The sequence below is a fragment of the Pseudorca crassidens genome, chromosome 3, assembly GCF_039906515.1.
Source record: "Pseudorca crassidens isolate mPseCra1 chromosome 3, mPseCra1.hap1, whole genome shotgun sequence".
In the NCBI taxonomy this organism is placed as follows: domain Eukaryota; kingdom Metazoa; phylum Chordata; class Mammalia; order Artiodactyla; family Delphinidae; genus Pseudorca; species Pseudorca crassidens.
Window position 1 is genome coordinate 55,705,842 of NC_090298.1, and position 21,488 is coordinate 55,727,329.

Genomic DNA, 21,488 nt, shown 5'->3' on the forward strand with positions numbered 1-21,488 from the left:
TCTGTCATACAGAGTGAAGTAAGTCAGAAAGAGAAAAACAAATACCGTATGCTAACATATATATATATATGGAATCTAAAAAAAAAAAAAATGGTTTTGAAGAACCTAGGGGCAGGATAGGAATAAAGACGCAGATGTAGAGAATGGACTTGAGGACACCGGGACGGGGAAGGGTAAGCTGGGACGAAGTGAGAGAGTGGCATGGACTTATAAATACTACCAAATGGAAAATAGCTAGTGGGAAGCAGCCGCATAGCACAGGGAGATCAGCTTGGTGCTTTGTGACCAAGAGGGGTGGGATAGGGAGAGTGGGAGGGAGACTCAAGAGGGAGGAGGTATGGGTATATATGTATATGTATAGCTGATTCACTTTGTTATAAAGCAGAAACTAACACACCATTGTAGAGCAATTATACTCCAATAAAGATGTTTAAAAAAAAAGTATGCTGTGATTTTGCTTGGGATTGAATTTATAGATCAATTTGGAGAAAACTGACATGTTAATAATATTTATGAGTCTTGAAATTCATGAACATGGTATATCCGTCCATTTGGATCTTTGATTTCTCTCATTTGATTTTCTGCATGCAGATCTTGCACATATTTTGTTAGATTTATACCTAAGTATGTAATGCTTTTTGGTTCTATTGTAAATGGTATTGTTGTTTTAATTTCCAGTTGTTTGTCACTACTATATGGAAATGCAGTTGATTTTTGTGTATTGGTCTTGTATCCTGTGACCTTGCGAAGGTCAGTTATTCATGTAGCTTTTGTGTGGTTTCTCTTTGGAATTTCTGCATAAATAATCATGTTAATTGAGAATAGCTTATTTATTCCTTTCAGCTCTTTTATTTTCTTGCTTAATGCACTGGACAGGACTTCCAGGACGACCAATTTGCTTTTTATTTGCTAGTCTTGCTTAACAAATTATATTTTTCTAATCTCCCCTTCCATAAAAATAAACCCCTTAAAAAATAAACTTCTAGATGGATTTCAGGGGCCTGTGAATCTTTGAAAAATATAAGCAACATTTTATGTTAGTATGTATATCTGTATTTCCTTGGAGGAAGTGGGTTCATAGCTTACATCGGACTGCCAAAGGGATTTATGTCATCAAAAGGATTAAGGAATAAATTTTAAGTAAAAGCACAGGTATAATTTTCATGATCTTGTTTTTCACATATGCAGCAACCAACGTTATTAAGAACAGTGTTTTTTGTTTTTGTTTTTACTTTGCCCTCTCCCCCGTTGATAGGAAAGAATAAATATTTCTCTGCAGTTTTGACCCCTATCACTTTTGTGTTAAAGATAAACACGAATTTAAATGTTGGTAGGGATTGGTGGTAGGACATGCTTAGAATGCAGAAGAAATACAGCTCAAGTAAGGCCAATACCTTATTTCAAAGCCCGCAAAAATAAAAATATAACAAGAAGGGCATAAGGGGAAAAAATGACTAGTTATCCACATATCAAAGCTTATTATCTTAAGACACTCTTGAGAAACTGAATAAATCACGTTAAGAAGTCTCATTTAAAGAAATATAAAATGATTCAAAATTTGCCACACTTTTATCTCCTTCAGTTTGGTTTAAATCAGCCTATTTAAACAAAAAGTTAACAAGTAGGTTTGGATAAAACCAGAGACAAACAGTAAATAGGATTATTTTTAAGACCTTTTTCAAGCAACTATAAGATGTTAAAGCATTGTCACTAGTTTCACATGAAAACCTAGGGCTGAAATTAATAAGTATATTAATATTTTTAAGGTTCTCATAATGTATTAGATTCCATTATTTCCTTTCTGTTGAAGGAAAATCTTTATTATTATGAGCCCATGTTAGTGTTAGGATGGATAATTATTAGCAATCAGTTGACAAGCAAGAGAATTTAGTGAATCCCTGTAGTGAAAAGAATATTGTCTTTTCAAAACAGCCATTAGTGGGAATTCCCTGGCGGTCCATTGGTTAGGACTCCATGCTTCCACTGCAGGGTGCGTGGGTTTGATCCATTGTCAGGAAACTAAGATCCCACAAGCCACGTGGCCAAAAAAAAAAAAAAAAAAAGCAGCCTAATACTACTAAAAATAACAACAAACACATATATCGTGCTTAGTATGTGTAAAGCACTGTTTGTTTCGTCCTTATAGTAGTCCTCTGAAGTAGTAGTTGTCCTCATTCTATATTTGATTTGATCCCACGTAGTACTGGTAAAACCTTTGTGATAGTATCCTACTAGTCTGGGTAAGCTTTCTTCTCCATACCCATCCTTCAAGGACCTGCATCCTACGTCATGTATCCTTAATTTTTTTCTTTTATTCTCTCATTATGCTAGAACCTCCAGAAGGGCACGTATCACAATCTACTATTTGTTTAAAGTGTCCATTTGAGTGTTTATCTTCTCTGTGTACTAGATTAAGATCATCTGGGGCTTCCCTGGTGGCGCAGTGGTTGAGAGTCCGCCTGCCGATGCAGGGGACACGGGCTCGTGCCCTGGTCCGGGAAGATCCCACGTGCCGCGGAGCGGCTGGGCCCGTGAGCCATGGCCGCTGAGCCTGCGCGTTCGGAGCCTGTGCTCCGCAATGGGAGAGGCCACAACAGTGAGAGGCCCGCGTACCGGTAAAAAAAAAAAAAAAAAAAGATCATCTGGAGGTCAAGAATTTATGTTAGGAGGACTTCTGCACCACAGTGATTTGCATGGAATCTACATTATAGGTAATCTGTTTATTAAAATGAACCTTTTAAATGTTATACTTGCATACAATTTATCTTCCAGGAATTTACTTGATAAACCTGCTCATGTGCAAAGTTGCATACGCATTAGGCAGCACAGCTCAGTGGGTAAGAGCCTAAGATGGAATCCAAACTGATAACTTTGCTGTGATCTTAAGTCACTTAATCCTTCTGTGCCTTGGTTCCATCATGTAATGACAATAATAATACCTACACCTCAGACAGTAGTCATGTGAATTAAGAGTTCACTTTTTGAAATGTGCTTAAAACAGTGCCTGCCACATAGTAATATATGTGCTATTCTCTTTTTTGTATTTTTTTATTGAAGTATAATTGATTTACAATGTTAATTTTTGCTGTACAGCAAAGTGATTCAGTTATACATATATATAGATTGTTTTTTGTATTCTTTTCCATTATGGTTCATCACAAGATATTGAATATATAGTTCCCTATGCTATTCTTTCTTATTATTCTTGCACCATTTGCAATAGTAAAAAGCTGGAAACAACCTAAATGTCCATCAATAAGGGACTCAAACAATGCAAAGATGCTCAACATCATTAATCATTAGAGAAATGTAAATCAAAACCAAAATGAAATATGACTGTACATCTACAGGATGGCTATTAGATGAACAGTAGCAAGTGTTGTCAAGGATATGGAGAAATTAGATCCCTAATACATGGATGGTAAGAATATAAAGTAGTGGAACCACTCTGGAAAAGTTTGGCATTTCCTCAAAATGTTAAACTCAGTTGCAATATGACCCAGCAGTTTGCTTCTTAGCTATATCCAAGAGTTGAAAACATACGTCCACACAAAAACTTGAACACAAATGTTCATAATTCATAATAGCCAAAGTGGAGGCAACCCAACTCTGCCACTGATGGAATGGATAAACAATATGTGGAATAGCCATACAGTGGAATATTATTCAGCCATATAAAGGAACGAGGTATTCATAAAGCTTCAACATGGATGATCTTGAAAACACTATGCTAATTGAAAGAAGCCAGACACAAAAGATGACATATCGTATGATTCCATTTATATAAAATGTCCAGAATATGCAAATCTATAGCAACAAAGATTAGTAGATTAGTGGTAGCAAGGGGCTAGAAGGGAAGAATGGGAAGTGACTGCTAATAGGTATGGGATGTCTTTTGGGTGGGGTGATGAAAGTGTTACAGCATGGGATAGTTGCACAGTCTTGTGAATACGATTTTAAAAATGGATTGTACACTTTAAAATGCTGAATTTTATATGTGAGTTCTACCTTAATAAAGTGAATGAAGAATTGGAAGGTCTGTATGTTCTAAGATGGTATAATATCCAAAATATATTAAATGAAAAAGAAATTACAGAAGTTTGCATGGTATGCTACCATATGCTTAAAAAAAAAGTACACACACACACATGCTTTGCAGGCATAAAATCTCTGAAAAGATACACAGGAAATGAGTAACAATATTTCCTAAAGGGAGGGAATTTAGTGGTGACTGAAGAACAGGGTGGCCTGGAAGGGAAACCTACCTTTCCGGTACACATCTTCCTTGACTTACAACGGGGTTACTTCCCGATAAACGCATTATAAGTTGAAAATATCCTAAGTCAAAAATGCGTTCAATACACCTGACCTGCCAAACATCACAGCTTAGCCCAGCATACTTTTAAAATTTTTTTTTTGGCTGCACCGCGCAGCATGTGGGATCTTAGTTCCGAGACCAGGGATGGAACCCGCACCTCCTGCAGTAGAAGCGTGGAGTCCTAACAACTGGACCACCAGGGAGGTCCCCAGCCTAGCCTACCTTAAACATGCTCAGAATACTTTCATTAACTTACAACTGGGCAAAATCATCTTAACATAAAGCCTATTTTATAATAAAGGATTAACTACCTCTTGTAATTTGACTACTGTACTGAAAGTGAAAAACAGAATGGTTGTGTGTATCAGTTGTTTACTCTCACGACCACCTGGCTGACTGGGAGCTGCAGCTCCCTGCTGCTGCGCAGCGTCACAGGTATTGTGCTGCACTTTGCTAGCCCAGGAAAAGGTCAAAATTCAAAGTACGGTTTCTAGTGAACACGTATCACTTTTGCACCATAGTAAAGTAGAAAAATCCTAAGTTGAACCACTGTAAATTGGGCGCCATCTGTATACGCTTTCGTACCTTTTGAATTTTATACAAAGTGCAAGTATTACCACTTCCATTTTTTTAATTTAAAGAAATAAAAATGGAAGACTGATGCTTTATCTTTAGTCTAAGTTTTATTTTAAGAGATCATCTTCAGTTTCTTCTGTAATAAAAGATATCCAACCATTTGATCAGATTTATTCTTTAGCAACTGAAGCATTAAACAATTACAGTTTTAACTCTCAATCCTTAATAATACTATTCATTATACTTGAGATTGTTTAGCTTTCTCATGGAGAAAAAAAACTAAACACAAACCTTTATACTATCCACCTATGAGTCCAACAGCACAATTTCAATAAGAAAGTTGTACTGATACTGATAATTGAACAATTTATATGATGTCAGCAGAGAGGTATCAAGAGTGATTGTAAAGTGGCATTCTTGTTAAGTCAAGAGCTATGATCTTTGACCCACTGCTCTATCCATTTCAATATCTGATTGATATTATCCTCTAGATCTTCTGGTTTATTGCTCGGCAACTGATGCACTATTTCTTCCTTGTAGGATCCCAAGGCTTCTTCATAAAGAACTTGAAAAATTTCACACTGAATATTGTCTTTTAGTTTCTTCTGATTATAACCCCTAGAAGGCAAAGAGAAGATAAACAAACTGAATGGCATTAACTGGAGTTTTAGGAACAGACTAGAAACTGGACACTTTTGAACACATGAAAAATCACGCAAAAATACTTCTTGTAGGCTCTTTACCTAGAGAAAACAGATTGGCTTCTGTGAATATGAGAGACTTCTTTGACAAGAGAGAGGGTAAAACTAAGGACCAAAGTTTACCTTTGTCTGAGACTTTTTTCCCTACAATCTGTCAGCCACTCAATTAGCAAACATCTACCTACCTCAAGCCAGATGCCAAGCTATGAGATAAATAGTCTATAGCTATGGTCCTAAATTTCAAGAGTTAAGGACTTAAGATATAGACACATAAAACAAGTAGATGGCATATAATAAAATAAAATGCATATGATAAGGAATAGCATATACTGATTGGGTACTTGATCACACAGATGTATCTGTACTTTACCAATTCCAAAGACATTGAAAAAATTATATAATCTTTATGCGGATGTAAATTAGCCAACTCATTAGCTAGTGAAAAAAGATAAGGAAAATTCAAACTCAAATTAGTTAAACTTTGTAACAATCAAAATTAAATTGAAGTACTTAAAAGATGATTAACTTTATGAAAAAACTCACAGAATGGGAGAAAATTTCTGCAAATCTTATATCTGATAAGGGACTTACATCTAAAATACGTAAAGAACTCTTGTAACTTAATAAAGAAAGGACAAATAACCAAATTAAAAATTGGGCAAAAGATCCAAATAGATATTTCTCCAAAAAAGATATACAAATGGCCAATAAGCACATAAAAAGATGCTCAACATCATTAGCCATCAAGGAAATGCAAATGAGAACCACAATGCAATACTACTTCACATCCACTAGGATGGCTACAATCAAAAAGATAACAAGGATGTGAAAATACTGGCGGCTTCATACACTACTCTTGGGAATGTAAAGTGGTGCAGCCACTCTGGAAAATGGTCTGACAGTTCCCCAAAAGGTTACATAGTTAACATATGACCTAGCAATCCTATTCCTAAAGAAATTCAATACCCAAGATAAATGAATGAACATGTAATGTTCACACAAAAACACGTGTATGAATGTTCATGGCAGCATTATTCGTAATTGCCAAAAATTGCAAACAATCCAAATGTCTATAATCTGATAACTGGATAAATAAAATATGGTATATCCACATAATGGAATATTATTTGGCAATAAAAAGAAATGAAGTACTGGTACATGCCATAACACAGATGAACCTTGAAAACGTTATGCTAAGTAAAAGAAGCCAGACACAAAAGATCACATTTTGTATGATTTCATTTATATAAAAAGTCCAGAACAGGCAAATCCACAGAGATAGAAGGTAAATTACTGGTTGCTTAGGACTGGGGACTGAGGGAAAATGGAGAGTGACTGCCAATGGGTATGGGTTTTTTGGTGGGGGAGGGGTGATGAACATTTTTAAAAATTGGTTATAGTAATGGATATATAACTGTGAATATACTCAAAACCACTTAATTGTACACTTCAAATGGGTGTACAATTCACATGGTATGTGAATTTATCTCAATAAAGCTTTTTTTAAGGTGATTAACTTTGTTTTTTCAATGGTTAAAACAAGACTACTTTCTCATAGTTTTTTCATACTTTAGTCTTTAGTTATTTACATAAAATAGTAATTTTTAATAAAAATGTTAAATGGTCTTTTAGAAAACACATATGTACCGTATTGTCTCTATTACTGCTCTGTTCAAATATTTTTAATGGCTTTTCCCTGACTAAAGAAAGATGATGAAAGTTTTAGGTATAGCCCCAACCTAACTTTCCCTATGTATTTGCCACTATACTTTTTTGTGCAAGAATCTGCGAGTATCCCATCCAATGGTGCTTAGTCAGAGCTGACTATAGTCAGTGAGAACCACAAATTCTGAACCTGAAGTTAGGCAAACTTCTGGAGTTTTCCTTCTGGAGACTGCTTTCTAAATTCCTCTAAAATCTCCTCTTTTCCACAGTTTGAATCAAAAGACAGTGGGAAAATGTCTTCCATAAAATTTTGCTTTTCTGGTTATTCTGGATTAAGTCTGATGCTCTCCTGAAGGGATGAACTCAAATATATTGTGAAATGTTAATTTATCTTGTTAAAGGTTGTAAAATGTTCATTTATCTTTAGCATTTCATAAGCTTTCCCATTTCTGTTGTGAGGATGATTTGAGTGGGTAATGTTCATTCCATAGCAAAGAGTATGTTATTGGTTTGGCTGTTTTCCTATAAAAGTTTTACATTAAGGAAAAAGCATGACTAAGTAGGGTTGATATATAGTACATTTTACTGAATCAGACTGTCAGCTGAGGTATTCATTTACTCAGAAACTACTGCTTGCGTTTTACGAATGCACCTTTTTCCGTTAGGTTCAGAATGTTGGTACCGTACAGACTTGGTTTATAATAAGACCAAAATAAAGTAGTCACGTTTTCAAATAGAACCTTTTATGATGTTCATGTTGGCCAACTTCAGGAATCTGAGTAAAAGTTTACATAATACTTTAAGGATTCAGCGTTCTTCCTTCCTTACCTAGTTTCAAGTCTGTTGTACAAAACACTGTTATCTGTTTTCAGCACAAATACTATATGAAACCAGCGTTCAGGGAAGAAATCACAACCATGGTAATCAACAATAACTCCACCTTCACTCATTTGGTTTTCTAACTCATCAACTACCTGTAAGAAAGGGGAGGGAAAAAAAAAGATGAATACTCTTTAAAAAAACTGAGGTCAACTTTCCTATAAATTTTAAATGTATACTGTATAAAAAAGATTGTACTTACTCTGTCTTCATCTAAAATGGGACAATCATACTCTTCATCATAGCCATCATATAACTGCCCTAAAAGAGATTTACATTGGCATATTAAAGTAGTATTTTCTAAGTAACTTTCAGTAATTTTTAATTACTCTTAGAGACAAGGGAGGGCACTAATACAATAGATGTCATATGGACAGCATATATAAAGAGCAGTATTGATAAATTAGAATTTTGTCTAGAAGGAAACTTGGATAACAAAATACCTGAAAAAGAATGAATAATAGCCAACTTCAGAATTTGTGGGGCTATTAGTAGAAGAGAACTAGTTTCAGTGAGCTACAGATTGGTGCGAAGAGGGGACACATGGATACAAACACTCGTACACACATTAACAGGAGATTAAGTTCCAAATTTATTAGGCGAAGGATATGAAACTTATTAAAAGGAACAGCAGGTTCTTGATTCCAGAAATGAACCCTTTGTCACTAAGGTCACATCTTCATGGGGTTTGGGGAAGGAGAGTCAGTACCCAGATGCTCCTTCACTTCTAGAATTCCAGCATCCCCAAAAGCCAAGGGTTGAATATCTTATTTCAGAAGGTAAAACAAGAATGATGGGGCAGGCATAAAGAAGGCAGATTTAAATCTAACATAAGAATTTTTCAACAAATTAAAGCTTCCTTTCAAAGGAAGTGTGTCTTAAGGAGGTGAGACATACCAATCCCACCCTCACCCTGAATCCCTAGGAGGTATATACTCTAAGGCAGGCTTAGATCATTCTTCTAGCCATCTCGAAGAGCATGCTATAGTCTTCCCACCTCTTTCCCCTTAATAGTTTGGCACAGGTTGAAATGAGCTTCAAAGGAGCGTGAGTTCTGAAGTGACGAAGGGGTGGTCCTGAGGGTTTGTGGAAGGCACAAAGGCAGTTTTAACTGTCTTCCTGGAGGGTCTGTGGGCTGATTCTGGGCACATGAACCATTTCTCTAGCATCCTAGTGTGGCCTCTGACTTCTTGGGTTACAGTTCAGTTACCAGAAACTCTTACCAGCTAAAAAGTTAAACTGTCTTGGTATGGGGAAAACTGGTTAACAATATAGAAACTAATCTAAACCCTTACTTTACACCACAAACCCTAGCTGAATTAAAGAGCTAATTTCTTTTTTTAAATTTCTTTTTCTTTTTCTTTTTTTTTTGCGGTATGCAGGCCTCTCACTGTTGTGGCCTCTCCCATTGAGGAGCACAGGCTCCGGACGCGCAGGCCCAGCGGCCATGGCTCACGGGCCCAGCCACTCCACGGCATGCGGGATCCTTCCGGGCCGGGGCACGAACCTGCGTCCCCTGCATCGGCAGGCGGACCCCCAACCACTGTGCCACCAAGGAAGCCCCAAGAGCTAATTTCTTAATTCCAAAGATAACTAATGGAAAATTAAACCTACAAAGGTATGATACATTTGAGTTTGTGAAAAAAAAAATAATTGATTGAAACATATAAAATGTTAAATCTCTGTTCGATGAAAAATAATATAATTAAAAAAAAATGAAAAATGGCAGGGAGAAATACTAGGACAAAGGACTGAAATGTAGATTATATAAATACCTTAAATTCAAAGTAACAATAAGTAGCTTAAGAAAGAATAAGAAAAAAATTCACACAGGATGGAAAAGATAATTAGTAAACAATACATGAAAAAATACTGTACTTTCCCAGCTACTAAAGAGATGAAAATTTAAATGAGGCTTTTTATACCTGTTATATTAGTTATACATGCATTTAGTAAACTGACTCTGGAAACGAATAATTTTTAAAAGTAAAACGTTATACCCGTTCAGAGATTTCTTTTGACCATTGAATTTCAAACCAGAAAAAAATTTAAAAAGATGCTGTAAAATGTTCAACAATAGCGAATTAGTTAAATCTTGTTTACTAACTTGCTAAAATATTATGTAATTAAACTTAAGTAAGTAAAATACCAGCTTGTTAAATTTCTGTTATTTTTACAATACTATATATGTGTGTGTGTGTATATATATATATATATATACACACATATGTTTTGTTTTGTTTTTTTTACAATGCCACAAAATCTAAGAATACCTACAGCTGACTTTGTACTATGTGGGAATCTGGAGTAGATAAATGTTCCTTCATATTTTAAATCCAGACTAGTTAAATCTTTAAAAATATATGCTGCCTAAAACAGACAACTATAGCAGCATTAACTTTTAGAATTAAAGTCTTTATATACTGCAATGCTGAAATGCAGGATTTCTTAAGTCATGTGAATACATATTAATAAAATAGTGTAATTCAAGCTTTCCAACATTCATTTCAAAAAACATTTATCAAACACCATGTACCAGTAATTACAGAGATAAGAAAGATATAATAGTGAACAAATTGAACAAGAAGACCAACTCAGTCCTTCCCTCGAAGAGTTGACAATAAAGTGGGAGATGACAGACAAGTAACCTGGAAATTGTAATATTTAATGCTGTGGATCATGGTGCTCTGGGAGCAATAACATGGGGACCTTTTAGGTTAGGAACATAAACTTGGGATATTAGAGAAGGCTTCCTGAAGCAGGTAACTTCTAAGTGGAAACTTGAAGCAGTTAGCTCAGGAAAAAAAAGGTAGGTAAGACGATTCTTAACAGAGAAAACAAGATATTCAAAGGCAGAGAGACTAAGGAGGGCAAGCCTTTCAAGGGAGGAAAAGTCTTTCAGAATAGTTAGAAAATAAGTGATAAGGGGTCAGGGGGATTAAGGCCAGATTAAAAAGGGCCTTGAGGGACTTCCCTGGTGGCGCAGTGGATAAGAGTCCACCTGCCAATGCAGGGAACACGGGTTTGAGCCCTGGTCTGGGAAGATCCACATGCCGTGGAGCAACTAAGCCCGTACGCCACAATTACTGAGCCTGCGCTCTTCAGCCCGCGAGCCACAACTACTGAGCCGGAGTGCCAGAACTACTGAAGCCCGCGAGCCTACAGCCCGTGCTCCACAACAAAGACAAGGCTCAGCAGTGAGAAGCCCACGCACCACAATGAAGAGTAGCCCCCGCTCACCGCAGGTAAAGAAAGCTGGCACGCAGCAATGAAGACCCAACACAGCCAAAAAAAAAATTAATTAAATAAAAAAAAAAAGACCTTGAAGGCTGCACTGAGTTGTTTAGACTTTATCCCAAAGCAAAGGAAAATCATTAAAGCATTTTAAGCATGAAATGACATGATTAATTTCAAATTTTTAAAAATCATTTTGATTTCTGTGTGGAGTTGGAAGGAAGCAAGTCCAGAAGAAGCATGGATACCATATAAAAGCTACTGCAGAATTTTAGGTGGTAATTATAACCTGTACTCCAAGGAATGGAGAGAGATGAATTCTAAACTTTGTTTCAAATTTCCAAAAAGAGGAAAAATTTGTGCTACTTTAGAAACTTCAACTGGTAGTCACATTTATAATTGTCTATACAGTGGATCTTCATACGGCAAAGAGGAAAAAAAAGCTTGATTTCATCAAATTATCGAAACTTAAATCAGTTTCCTAAACAAAGTTTTATGATTTACTTAGATAAATTACTTGCAGAAAAAAATTGATTGTGGAGCCGGTTAAAAGGCTTAAAATGACCTTCTTACCTTAAAAAGAGCTTCCAAGCTGTCATTAGTCAAGCTATAAAAACATGACCTTTCCTTTAACTGCCATCCTATCATTTATACACTCAACGTGAAAGCCGTTCTTTAAAGCTAACCATATAGGGATGCTAGTCATCTATTTTGCATCTATACTAATGCAATTAGTATAAGAAGTTAATTGGTTTAGAAGGATTGGGAGCTTTGATACCTGGCCTTTTATGCAAAGAGAGCAATGAATTCTGCCAAGAGAAGTTAGCACCAAAAGATGCGGCATTCGAGTAGGGCCTTTTAAGGAACTGTTTATAAGACAGATGAGGAAGGGCATGTACAGGTAAAGGGAGTAGCATGTATAAGGACATGGAGATGGAAGACTCCCCATGCGTTTGAAGAACAATAGTGCACTGTGGGTAGACTTAAGGGGACATAGGGCATAGTGGCTGCAGGGAAGGGCTGAAGGTAAACTGTGGCCAGTTCATTACTTCATTAAGGTGAGTGGCCTTTATCATTAAAAAGTTCAAGTAATTTCATCCCCTCTCCCCGCCCGCCCCCTTTTTAAAGGACATAATGATGGTGTACAGAAGAGGGAGGGAAGAGATACAGAAGAAGAGATTCAGCACGAATGGTCTTGAGAATGGTATAGCGGTACCAAAGGGACACAGCGTTAATGGTCTTAGGAATGGGATAGGGGTATCAAAGGGATTTTTTAAACTATCAAGATTAGGAGACAAGTGCATCTGTGTAGTGTGTAAATGCGTTTTTAATGTGTGGGTGACAGGAATCAGGAATGGGCAAGCAGTCAGGGATGACTTCAGAACATGTGCTTTTTAAACATTAATTTGGAAATATGTGGGAACTATCCAGATGGTTAAATCTTGTAGATGTCTAGATGTTGGGCTAAGGTTTAATAATAAATTTAAGAGTTATAAGTAAAAAGGACTTACTAGTCCTGAGTCAATGAAATTACCAGAGGGAGGGGCAGGATTACAAGATGGCTGCAATGAGTTCACAGGGGAAAGAGGTATATATGGTGGGAAGGAGAGAATCAGATAAAAAGATTGGGAGAGCAGTGTTGGAGAGAGGACAACGGAGAAGTTAGTTTCAAAGGCTTCCAGTGGTAGTTGATTCAGGTGAGGGAAAAAAATGCGATACACATAGGTTAGAGCGGGAATGGCAAACTTCTTCTGTAAAGGGCCAGACAATAAATACTTCAGGATTTGCAGCCTAATCTAGCTAGTGGCTCCTACAAAAACAGCTGCAGCTTGCCAACCCCTGCCTTAGAAACACATCAAGATTTTAAGTGTTGAGGGCCAGATATTTGAAATGCATCCAATGTCTAGACATATGAGCATCCTGGGGTTAGGCATAGAGGCTGAAGACTGATAAAACTGGTGGCAGGAAAATTAAGGATGCTGGTAGAAGTTTAATTAAATGATTGCATATGGGAAAGGACATCAAGTGAGGAATGCAAGACTGGAAGAACAGGGGTAAGAAAAGCATTCTTAGTCACTCCACATTCAGGACTCTCCATAGTTTTATTAAGCTTAATTCCCCACCTAATTTTTCCTGCTTTAGTTCTAAATGTCATAAAGAAGGTCTCTTACAAATAATACAGCCATTCAACATGACTACTAGGATGGCAATAAACTCCATTTAGACACATTTGTTTAAAACCAGTTTTGTTTTTTGTCTCCTTACTTATAGCAGGGTTTCTAAACCTGAAACACTACTGACCTTTTGAGCTTGATAATTCTGTTATGGGGGTGGAAGGCTGTCCTGTGAGTTGTAGGATGTTCAGCAGAATCCCTAGACTCTACCCATTAGAGGTCAGTAGCAGCCCCCCCACTCCAGTTATGACTACCAAAATATCTCAGAAGGTGCCAAATGTCCCCTGGAGGGCAAAAATCACCCCCTGTTGAGAACCACACTGCTTTACAGAAGATTGCATGGTTTCCCTTACAACATATTACCATTTGGAAAAAATGAGGAGGCTGAATGTCTCAGACTATTTCCTAGTAAGATTTTCAGATATACTCAGATGGCATCGGAGGGAAAAAATCTGGTACATTTTGAAATCACTATAAAGCACCTCATCTAACACATGTCAAATCAGATCAGAAATCCTTTATCTGGCATAATGGGAGGGAAAAAAAGCTCCGCTTTTCGTTTAAGGCAGATTCTCATGAAATAGTCTCAATAAAATAAAAAGAGGATGGTCAGGACCATGCACCATCAAGTGTACACACATCTTTTGAGTACAAGGAGACTCAGTGAAAAGGAAAAGGAGTGTCTCACAGTGGAATATCCCTGGTCTGGTGTTACTGTTGCTCTCAGTGCTATTCATGACAGATTATATAGTAATTTCATTAAGTTTAGAAATATTGAGTGGGTGAGATGAGAACTGGAAGACATGACTGAAATTGACTGACATATGTGACTCTGAAATCACTTGTCAAAAACAGTAAAGTTCAACAGGCAAAGGAACAAAACCAGATTTCATATAGGTATAAAATGGAAAATGTCAAGCTATGCACAGTAGTAAATAAAGACCTAAGTTTTATTAACTATAATTTGAATGCCAAACCTGGATTAAAAATATAAGCATGATACTAGCTTATAGTATCAAGAATATGACAAGCAAAGATGCACAAAAATTGACCTGCAAAAAGGAATAATGGGGAAAAACTTCAAAAAAAATTTTTTTTAAAGATGTTGGGGTAGGAGTTTATTAATTAATTAATTAATTTTTGCTGTGTTGGGTCTTCGTTTCTGTGCGAGGGCTTTCTCTAGTTGTGGCAAGTGGGGGCGGCCTCTCTTGTTGCGAAGCACAGGCTCCAGACGCGCAGGCTCAGTAGTTGTGGCTCACAGACCCAGTTGTTCCGCGGCATGTGGGATCTTCCCAGACCGGGGCTCAAACCTGTGTCCCCTGCATTAGCAGGCAGACTCTCAACCACTGTGCCACCAGGGAAGCCCTAAAACTTCAAAAATTTTTAAGTGGTAAGATACTCGGAGCCACACCAAGGGTCCTTAAATATATCCAAAGGGATAGAAAAATGGGACCTAGGAAGAAGTCTGGCAATTGAGAAAGATAAATCTAAATGGATGAGGATTCGCTATAAATAAAAATCCTGACCAAGTGGTCTCTCTAAAAAACAGACATGGTATACTTCAGCAATCTGAAAGAATGGCCCGTAAGAGTGACTTACACACCAGAGATCATACTATAACCTAAACACGTGAAGACACTAGAAGTGACTATTGGTAAGGAACAGACTGCAACAACTTCAAGCTTTTGCAACTGTTATTTCTGTTGGTGATAATGAGGCAGAAAATTGCATCTAAAAATGTAAAAACATTATCGCCAAAGTACCAACAATCAAATGGATGAATTACAACTTTATTTTTTACACTTAAAGGCTGATGAAAAACCATTACTAATCCTATTAAAGAAAATCCAACACAATATCTCAATTGAAAAGTATGGTAACCATATTTACTCATTCAATACTATTTTCCTAAAACACAACATGGAAACATCTAGCATGCATGTTTAATCTCAGTACAATGGATTCAAAACCAAGTATACATGTTACATGCATCAAGGCTAAATTACAAATTATCATAGTCATCATCATCATCGTCATCATCATCATCATCATCTTCACGTTTTCTTTTCAATGCATTTGATGCTTCACTGGCAGTATTCTGTGATGACACCATGTTAGTGGTAATAAGAATATTTTTGGACCCAATTAGTGATGGATTAATTAGAACATTCTGAACTGCTGATGTTGCAGGAATTGATGCTTTTACAGCTGGGGATTGTGAAGTGGGCATCTGTACTGTGAACCTTTGCCCTGTGAGGGACACTGGAGTCCCTACTTTAGTTGAAACAGACATGGTTTGTGGGGTTGGTGTGCCAAGCGTGGGAGTGCTTGGTCTGCTAGTAACTGAACCAACACTTAACCGTGGAACTGTTATTCTTCCCGCAGAAGTAGATACCTTTTTTTGTAAGGATTTAAGTCTATAATTTGGAGCAGTCAAGCAATATCTATCAGGTGGCAATCTAGGACCTGAATATGGCTTGATTAATGGCAAAGGGGTTTGATTCCTTTGCCTTGCAATATCTAATAAGAAATCTCTTGGGGGAGGAGAGGTAAAAGACTGGTCAGCACGACACTGGATGGCCAATCGCACATCATCTGCATCAACAGTAGCCTTCTTAGCATGACTTGAATAAATTTTTGCATCATCTAGAATTGTGGTCACATATCGGAAGGCAAACTCCAACATCTGATTTATAACTCTTGGTTCATATTCTGTAATCCCCATATCCTTCAGGATTTGTGCCATCATCTGTGCATCTTTCGGCATGCTCTTGGGAGAAGCCATCTTGCCAGACTCCATGATATCCGGTGATCAGACTTTAGATCATTTGAAAAAAATATGTACATTAGATCAAACCTGAAATAGTTACTTTAGTAGCAACTGTCAGGAACTTTAAAATTTTAAAATACATGTTAAATTTTTAAAAATATAAATTAAAAAATACGCTAAATTTTTTTAATTTTAATGAGGCACATTTAAAGTTCCCTTCACTTAAATTTATTTTCTACCCATTAGAGAATATAAAAAGATGAAGACACAAATAAGGGAGTGATAAAAGATTGGGGAAAAACAGGGTAAAATAACCAAAAACATACAACATTTTAAAATATGTGCAGTTGGGGCTTCCCTGGTGGCGCAGTGGTTGAGAGTCCGCCTGCTGATGCAGGGGACACAAGTTTGTGTCTCGGTCCGGGAAGATCCCACATGCCGCAGAGCGGCTGGGCCCGTGAGCCATGGCCGCTGAGCCTGCACACACTGTGCTCCGCAATGGGAGAGGCCACAACAGTGAGAGGCCCGCGTACCGCAAAAAGCAAACAAACAAAAACGTGCAGTTGCTTACAGGCATGCACCTATAAACTAATCTAGGAAAAGACCATAGGACAGCCATGTCCTACTGCCTGAGTTCAAAATCATGTCCTTCCAGTGAGCTCATATACTCACTGTCTCCATAGATATATATGCTTAGCACCACCCTGACCTTTACGTGTTTTCCCAACTCAAAAATACTCTCCCTCTTCCTCATATTCAAACTGTCCTAAGTCTAATCTTCCTGGAAGCTATCCCACTTATTACTGTCCACAAGAACTGCTAGCCAACTGCAGAGGGGATGTAGTGGTCAAAATAACTAGGACACAGCATGAGACAATATGTTCTATTTCTATGGGTCCCCAACAAAGCATTAATTCCTTCATGGCAATTTTTCTCTGCTTTTTGTACCTTCTCACAAGTACAGTACTAATTACTCCATTATTCTTTTCACTTTTTTAAACAAATCTAACACCAAAGTGCCCCTTACCTTCTCGTGCTAAATCACCCACATTAACGTATTTCAGTCCTGATCTTGATGCAAGTTCTTTGCCTAGCGTGGTTTTTCCAACCCCTGGTGTACCTGCAAGACAAGCCACAGAAAAATACTGTTCATGAATACTTATTAGACTTTAGCCTCTAATCTGCCTTCTTAACAACTGAAAAGTTTCCTAATTAGCAATCCTATATAAAATTACACACACCATAATCTAATCAAAACTACCCAAAGCCTGCTGAATATCAGAATTTCACCCAGTGTATCTGATTTCACCAGGATTGGGCTTGGGAGAATCTGATGACAATTACAGACTGTCTGCCACCACCATGGAAATTCCCAGAATAAAACTAGCTACCTCAAATAAACTGCCATCATTTATTTGCTTTAATTTAAAAAAATTAAATTGTTCATGGAAAAAAGTTAAGCAGTATGAAAGAATATCCACTATACTCTTCCCTAGAGACAACCAGTGTAAACCACTTTCTTATGTATCTCTCCAAAGAAGTCATATACATATGTTTGTGTATACATCCATATATATACAAATATATGGTAGCATACTACACGTGTACATATACACACATTGCATGCATACATACATACACACACCATATATTTCCTTCTACATAAATGGCCATACTATACATTGTTCTTCACCTTCCCTTTTTTATATTTATTGTTTCAAGATAAATAATCAAACACTTAATTTTCAACGTGAACTAACGCCACTGAAATTACAAAACCTGATCATTATAATTAAAGATAAAAGGAATTGGGCTTCCCTGGTGGCGCAGTGGTTGAGAGTCGGCTGGGCCCGTGAGCCATGGCCGCTGAGCCTGCGCTCCGTAACGGGAGAGGCCACAACAGTGAGTAACGCAAAAAAAAAAAAAAAAAAAAAAAAAAGGAAGGAATAAGTCAAGTCTACCTATAAGGGCAATAACATTTTTACCTCCAGTCCACTATAATACACCAAGTCTGAATCCTCAACTCACCATGTTTTCAATAAAACGCTCACATTTAGACTTTTGACGATATGGCTTAATATTAAAAAAACCAAGACACTGTCTGACCCAAACAAATCAGATATTGTAAAATCTTCCCCTTAAGGATGCTTAAAGGCTAAATCGTAACCTGTTGAGGTTAATCTGCTACTCTCAGACACAGACAGGACTTGTGCGCTGCCAATATGCTTACGTTTTGTTAAAGGATAAAACTTGGCTTTGATCCACAAACAGCGCCTCAAATTTTATTGTGCTGCAACAGCATCTACACCCATTAGATTTTTCCAGGAATGCCCTATGGTGCTATTAAATACTACAATTTAGTAAACATTTTCAGAGTTAAACGACCAGAAATATTTTTTAAAGTCGTTATGCGGCATTTTACTACCCCTCACAGGTAACAAGCGACCTGAGTATGGATCCAAAGACCCAGAAAAAAACCCACGATCAGCCCGGGAATTTTACAGCATCTCTACGAGAAACGACCAGAGATGCTCAGTAGATGCCTTTACTTCTTAAAACACAAAGAAAAAGCCCCTGATGCTAACTCCGCAAGCGTATACAGCAAATTTATCACCCCACACCGCAAACATCCGAACCCCTTCATCGAAATCTCTCAGATACAAAGGGAAAATAAGAGACGGCCCTAGAGGCCTAAGGACTAAAACATCCACCATTAACGGATCTACTAAGGGCCAAATAACTGCCTTACCTTATCTCGCTAACCACGCAGACACCCCGCCAAGTAAAGAAGCAACAGCCATTTTACAGACAAAAACCTGATTACGAAAGATTAGGCAGCTTGCCAAAAGAGGGAACTGTATATTATCTACCTCTCTCCGCCTCACCGAGTAGCCAACCTCTGAGCAAAAGAATTAACGTCCGTCGTCCCCTTCCCCCAGCCTCGTGCAAAACCGTCGCGAGGGCGGGGGGTCCAGGCCCTGACAACTACAACTCCACGCGACCCTCGCCGAGCCTCGCAATAGAACGCTAAGCGACCCCACTTCCGGCTTTCCAGGCCCCAGGGCACTCCGCGCCCCGCGCCAGCCCCACCGCCCACCACAACCCCTAGTGCGCCCCCTGACCGGTGAGCAGGATGTTCGGAAGCAACATGGTCCTCGCCGCACTGGCTCCCGACGCCTCCGCACCAGCGCCCTACACGCTACAGGGAGGGGCCGGAAGGGGAGGGTAACGGCAAGCGCCAGTGGCGCCGGGGTACTCGAGGCCTGGAGTGTCGCTCGCGACCCACCTCCGCCGCCTCGTCACCCACCATTGGTTACCTGGCTTTCTATGACACGCTTCCATCGCAGTGGCCGAAGTACGAGCACACGTCGGGTCGGCGCTTCCGGTCAGGCAATGCGCTGGATGCCTAAGACAGTAGCTCCTTAGGAGGCCCCGCCTTTCGGGCTGTGTCGCGGAAGCGCCGACCGACCTGGAAGGTCCCCGGGAGGCGGGACCTCCAAGAGGGTTCCGCGCTGAGCCCGGTTAGGGCTGGGTGGCTTCCCTTGCACCTGGAGCTGAGCCTGGGCTCCACCGCTCCTCTCGGCCCACGAGGGGATGCAGCTACCGGAAGGTAAGGCTGCCGCGGCTGGGGCTGCGGTGTATATATGTCGTAGAGACGCGAGTCCATCTTTGCCTTCTCGCCTTCCCAGACTCTGATGGCTCCTCCTCCCGACCTGCCCATCCCATCTGGGGATGAGACGGGTCGGGGTGCAGAGCTCTGGCCTGGAGCCGGGGCACGCGAGCTCATCTCGGCATTACCTTGACTAGCAGTATTACGTTGGACGAATATGTGAGCTTAGTATCCCCAGTGCAGTGTGTAGGATGGTGGTGGGTTTGCTAGAAATACTCTTCAGGTTCTCTTCTGTCTCTGACGTCTCATTTCAGAAACCTGGTACCATCAAGGACAATTGCCTGCTTTTTCAAGGAGGTAACTGTCAGTCTTGCTTTCAAAGAGCGACTAGAGTCCTGACTATAACAACAGTCTGCGTCTTTTATTTCGAGCTGCCAACTCTGTGTTTTCCACCTATGTATCTCTTTGAAACCGCAAAGCAAAAACTTCTCTAGTCGTGAACAATTTGTGTGTGTGTGTGTGTGTGTATGATTTGTTTTCTAGGGTGTGGAAGTATTTACACATAAATTATGTGTGACTCCAAACTATAAAGCTCAGCTTACAGGTTTGTAGACCTTAAAAAACTTTCCTTCTGGCTAACTTAAAATTGGTGAGTTCACTAGTTTGTATAAACATTGAAGAACTATGAAAGTCAGAAGGCAGTGTTGCCAAAAAATTTCATAATAACGTATTCAGATAACAACAGTTATAGAAAAAGTTTACTGTAAGATATAAAGTCTTTGTCCAAAGTAAGTGATAAGTCTGAATTCATTGTATGGTGCTTTTTTGGTTATTATTTTTGAAATTTTGGAAAATTTTTTGAAATTTTATAATTTGAAATGTGGGGAATTTTAATTTTCAGTATGAAAACTACACAAATAAAATTGTTTAATTTTTCTTAATGACAAAAGATAGGTTCACAAATGTGTAGTTTTTCTGTTTTCTCTAATACATTATTGAGTTTGTAGGAAAAACGTTACATCACCACAGATAATTTGACAGTTATAGTCATTAAAAGTAAAATTTATTTTAGTATTTTGATTTCTTGCTGCATGTATGTTTGCTGTGTTCTCTTTCACTAGTTCTTGAGCCTTAACTTTATCATGTCGTTGATTTTTATCAATATATATTAATTATTTCTGTTTTACAGTTTATCTTAATTTGAGATTTTTTTTCTTTTTTTCCCATAGGTGAATTATACTTTAATGTACTACAGGTTGTATACTACGGATGGGAACTATTAAAGTTTATAATGTCAAAAACTTTTCTTAGACCAAAGGCATCTTCCACAAAGGTATGATACACTAAAATGGCCATGTGATAACTGCCCAAAAGGAGTTATAAATTTTTATATGTGTTCCCAATGACTTATTACTGCTATGAGAGTAATGGTGCCCAGTATTTGTTGTAATTAGTGATCTAAAAAGTTCAAAAATAAATTGTGAAACAACTGTGCACTGAAAACACAACCTTAATTTTGAAAAAATGTTTATTTACAATCCTGGTCACAAAGAAAAGGCTG

General features: G+C 38.2%; 3 protein-coding genes across 10 annotated transcripts in view; 1 reads left to right on the forward strand and 2 right to left on the reverse strand.

Annotated features, from left to right (window-relative positions):
• Window positions 1–4,982: 4,982 nt before the first annotated feature.
• AK6 (adenylate kinase 6) lies at window positions 4,983–19,760 on the reverse strand. Of its 2 annotated transcripts, none has more exons than XM_067730909.1 (5): window positions 19,635–19,760; window positions 17,345–17,437; window positions 8,342–8,400; window positions 8,089–8,234; window positions 4,983–5,512 (listed from the first exon to the last, which is right to left on the reverse strand). In XM_067730909.1, the coding sequence occupies exons 1-5, from the start codon at window positions 19,657–19,659 to the stop codon at window positions 5,320–5,322; spliced, it is 516 nt and encodes a 171-aa protein (XP_067587010.1). In that variant the 5' UTR covers window positions 19,660–19,760; the 3' UTR covers window positions 4,983–5,319. The 2 variants fall into 2 exon arrangements, with proteins under 2 accessions (XP_067587010.1, XP_067587009.1); XM_067730908.1 differs by lacking the exon at window positions 19,635–19,760 and adding an exon at window positions 19,440–19,576.
• TAF9 (TATA-box binding protein associated factor 9) lies at window positions 15,322–19,488 on the reverse strand. The gene is made up of 3 exons (XM_067730907.1): window positions 19,440–19,488; window positions 17,345–17,437; window positions 15,322–16,364 (listed from the first exon to the last, which is right to left on the reverse strand). The coding sequence occupies exon 3, from the start codon at window positions 16,345–16,347 to the stop codon at window positions 15,550–15,552; it is 798 nt and encodes a 265-aa protein (XP_067587008.1). The 5' UTR covers window positions 16,348–16,364; window positions 17,345–17,437; window positions 19,440–19,488; the 3' UTR covers window positions 15,322–15,549.
• Window positions 19,761–19,773: 13 nt separating the features above from the next.
• Window positions 19,774–21,488, forward strand: part of RAD17 (RAD17 checkpoint clamp loader component) — a 31,736-nt gene continuing 30,021 nt past the window's right edge. For 5 of the 7 annotated variants that reach the window (XM_067730899.1, XM_067730903.1, XM_067730900.1 and 2 more), the window contains exons 1-2: window positions 19,774–19,927; window positions 21,157–21,260. In XM_067730899.1, the coding sequence (XP_067587000.1) occupies window positions 19,912–19,927; window positions 21,157–21,260 (120 nt within the window). In that variant the 5' untranslated portion in view covers window positions 19,774–19,911. Of the gene's footprint in view, window positions 19,928–20,241; window positions 20,285–21,156; window positions 21,261–21,488 lie in introns of those variants that run through there. The other 2 variants (XM_067730901.1, XM_067730902.1) reach the window with 2 other exon arrangements.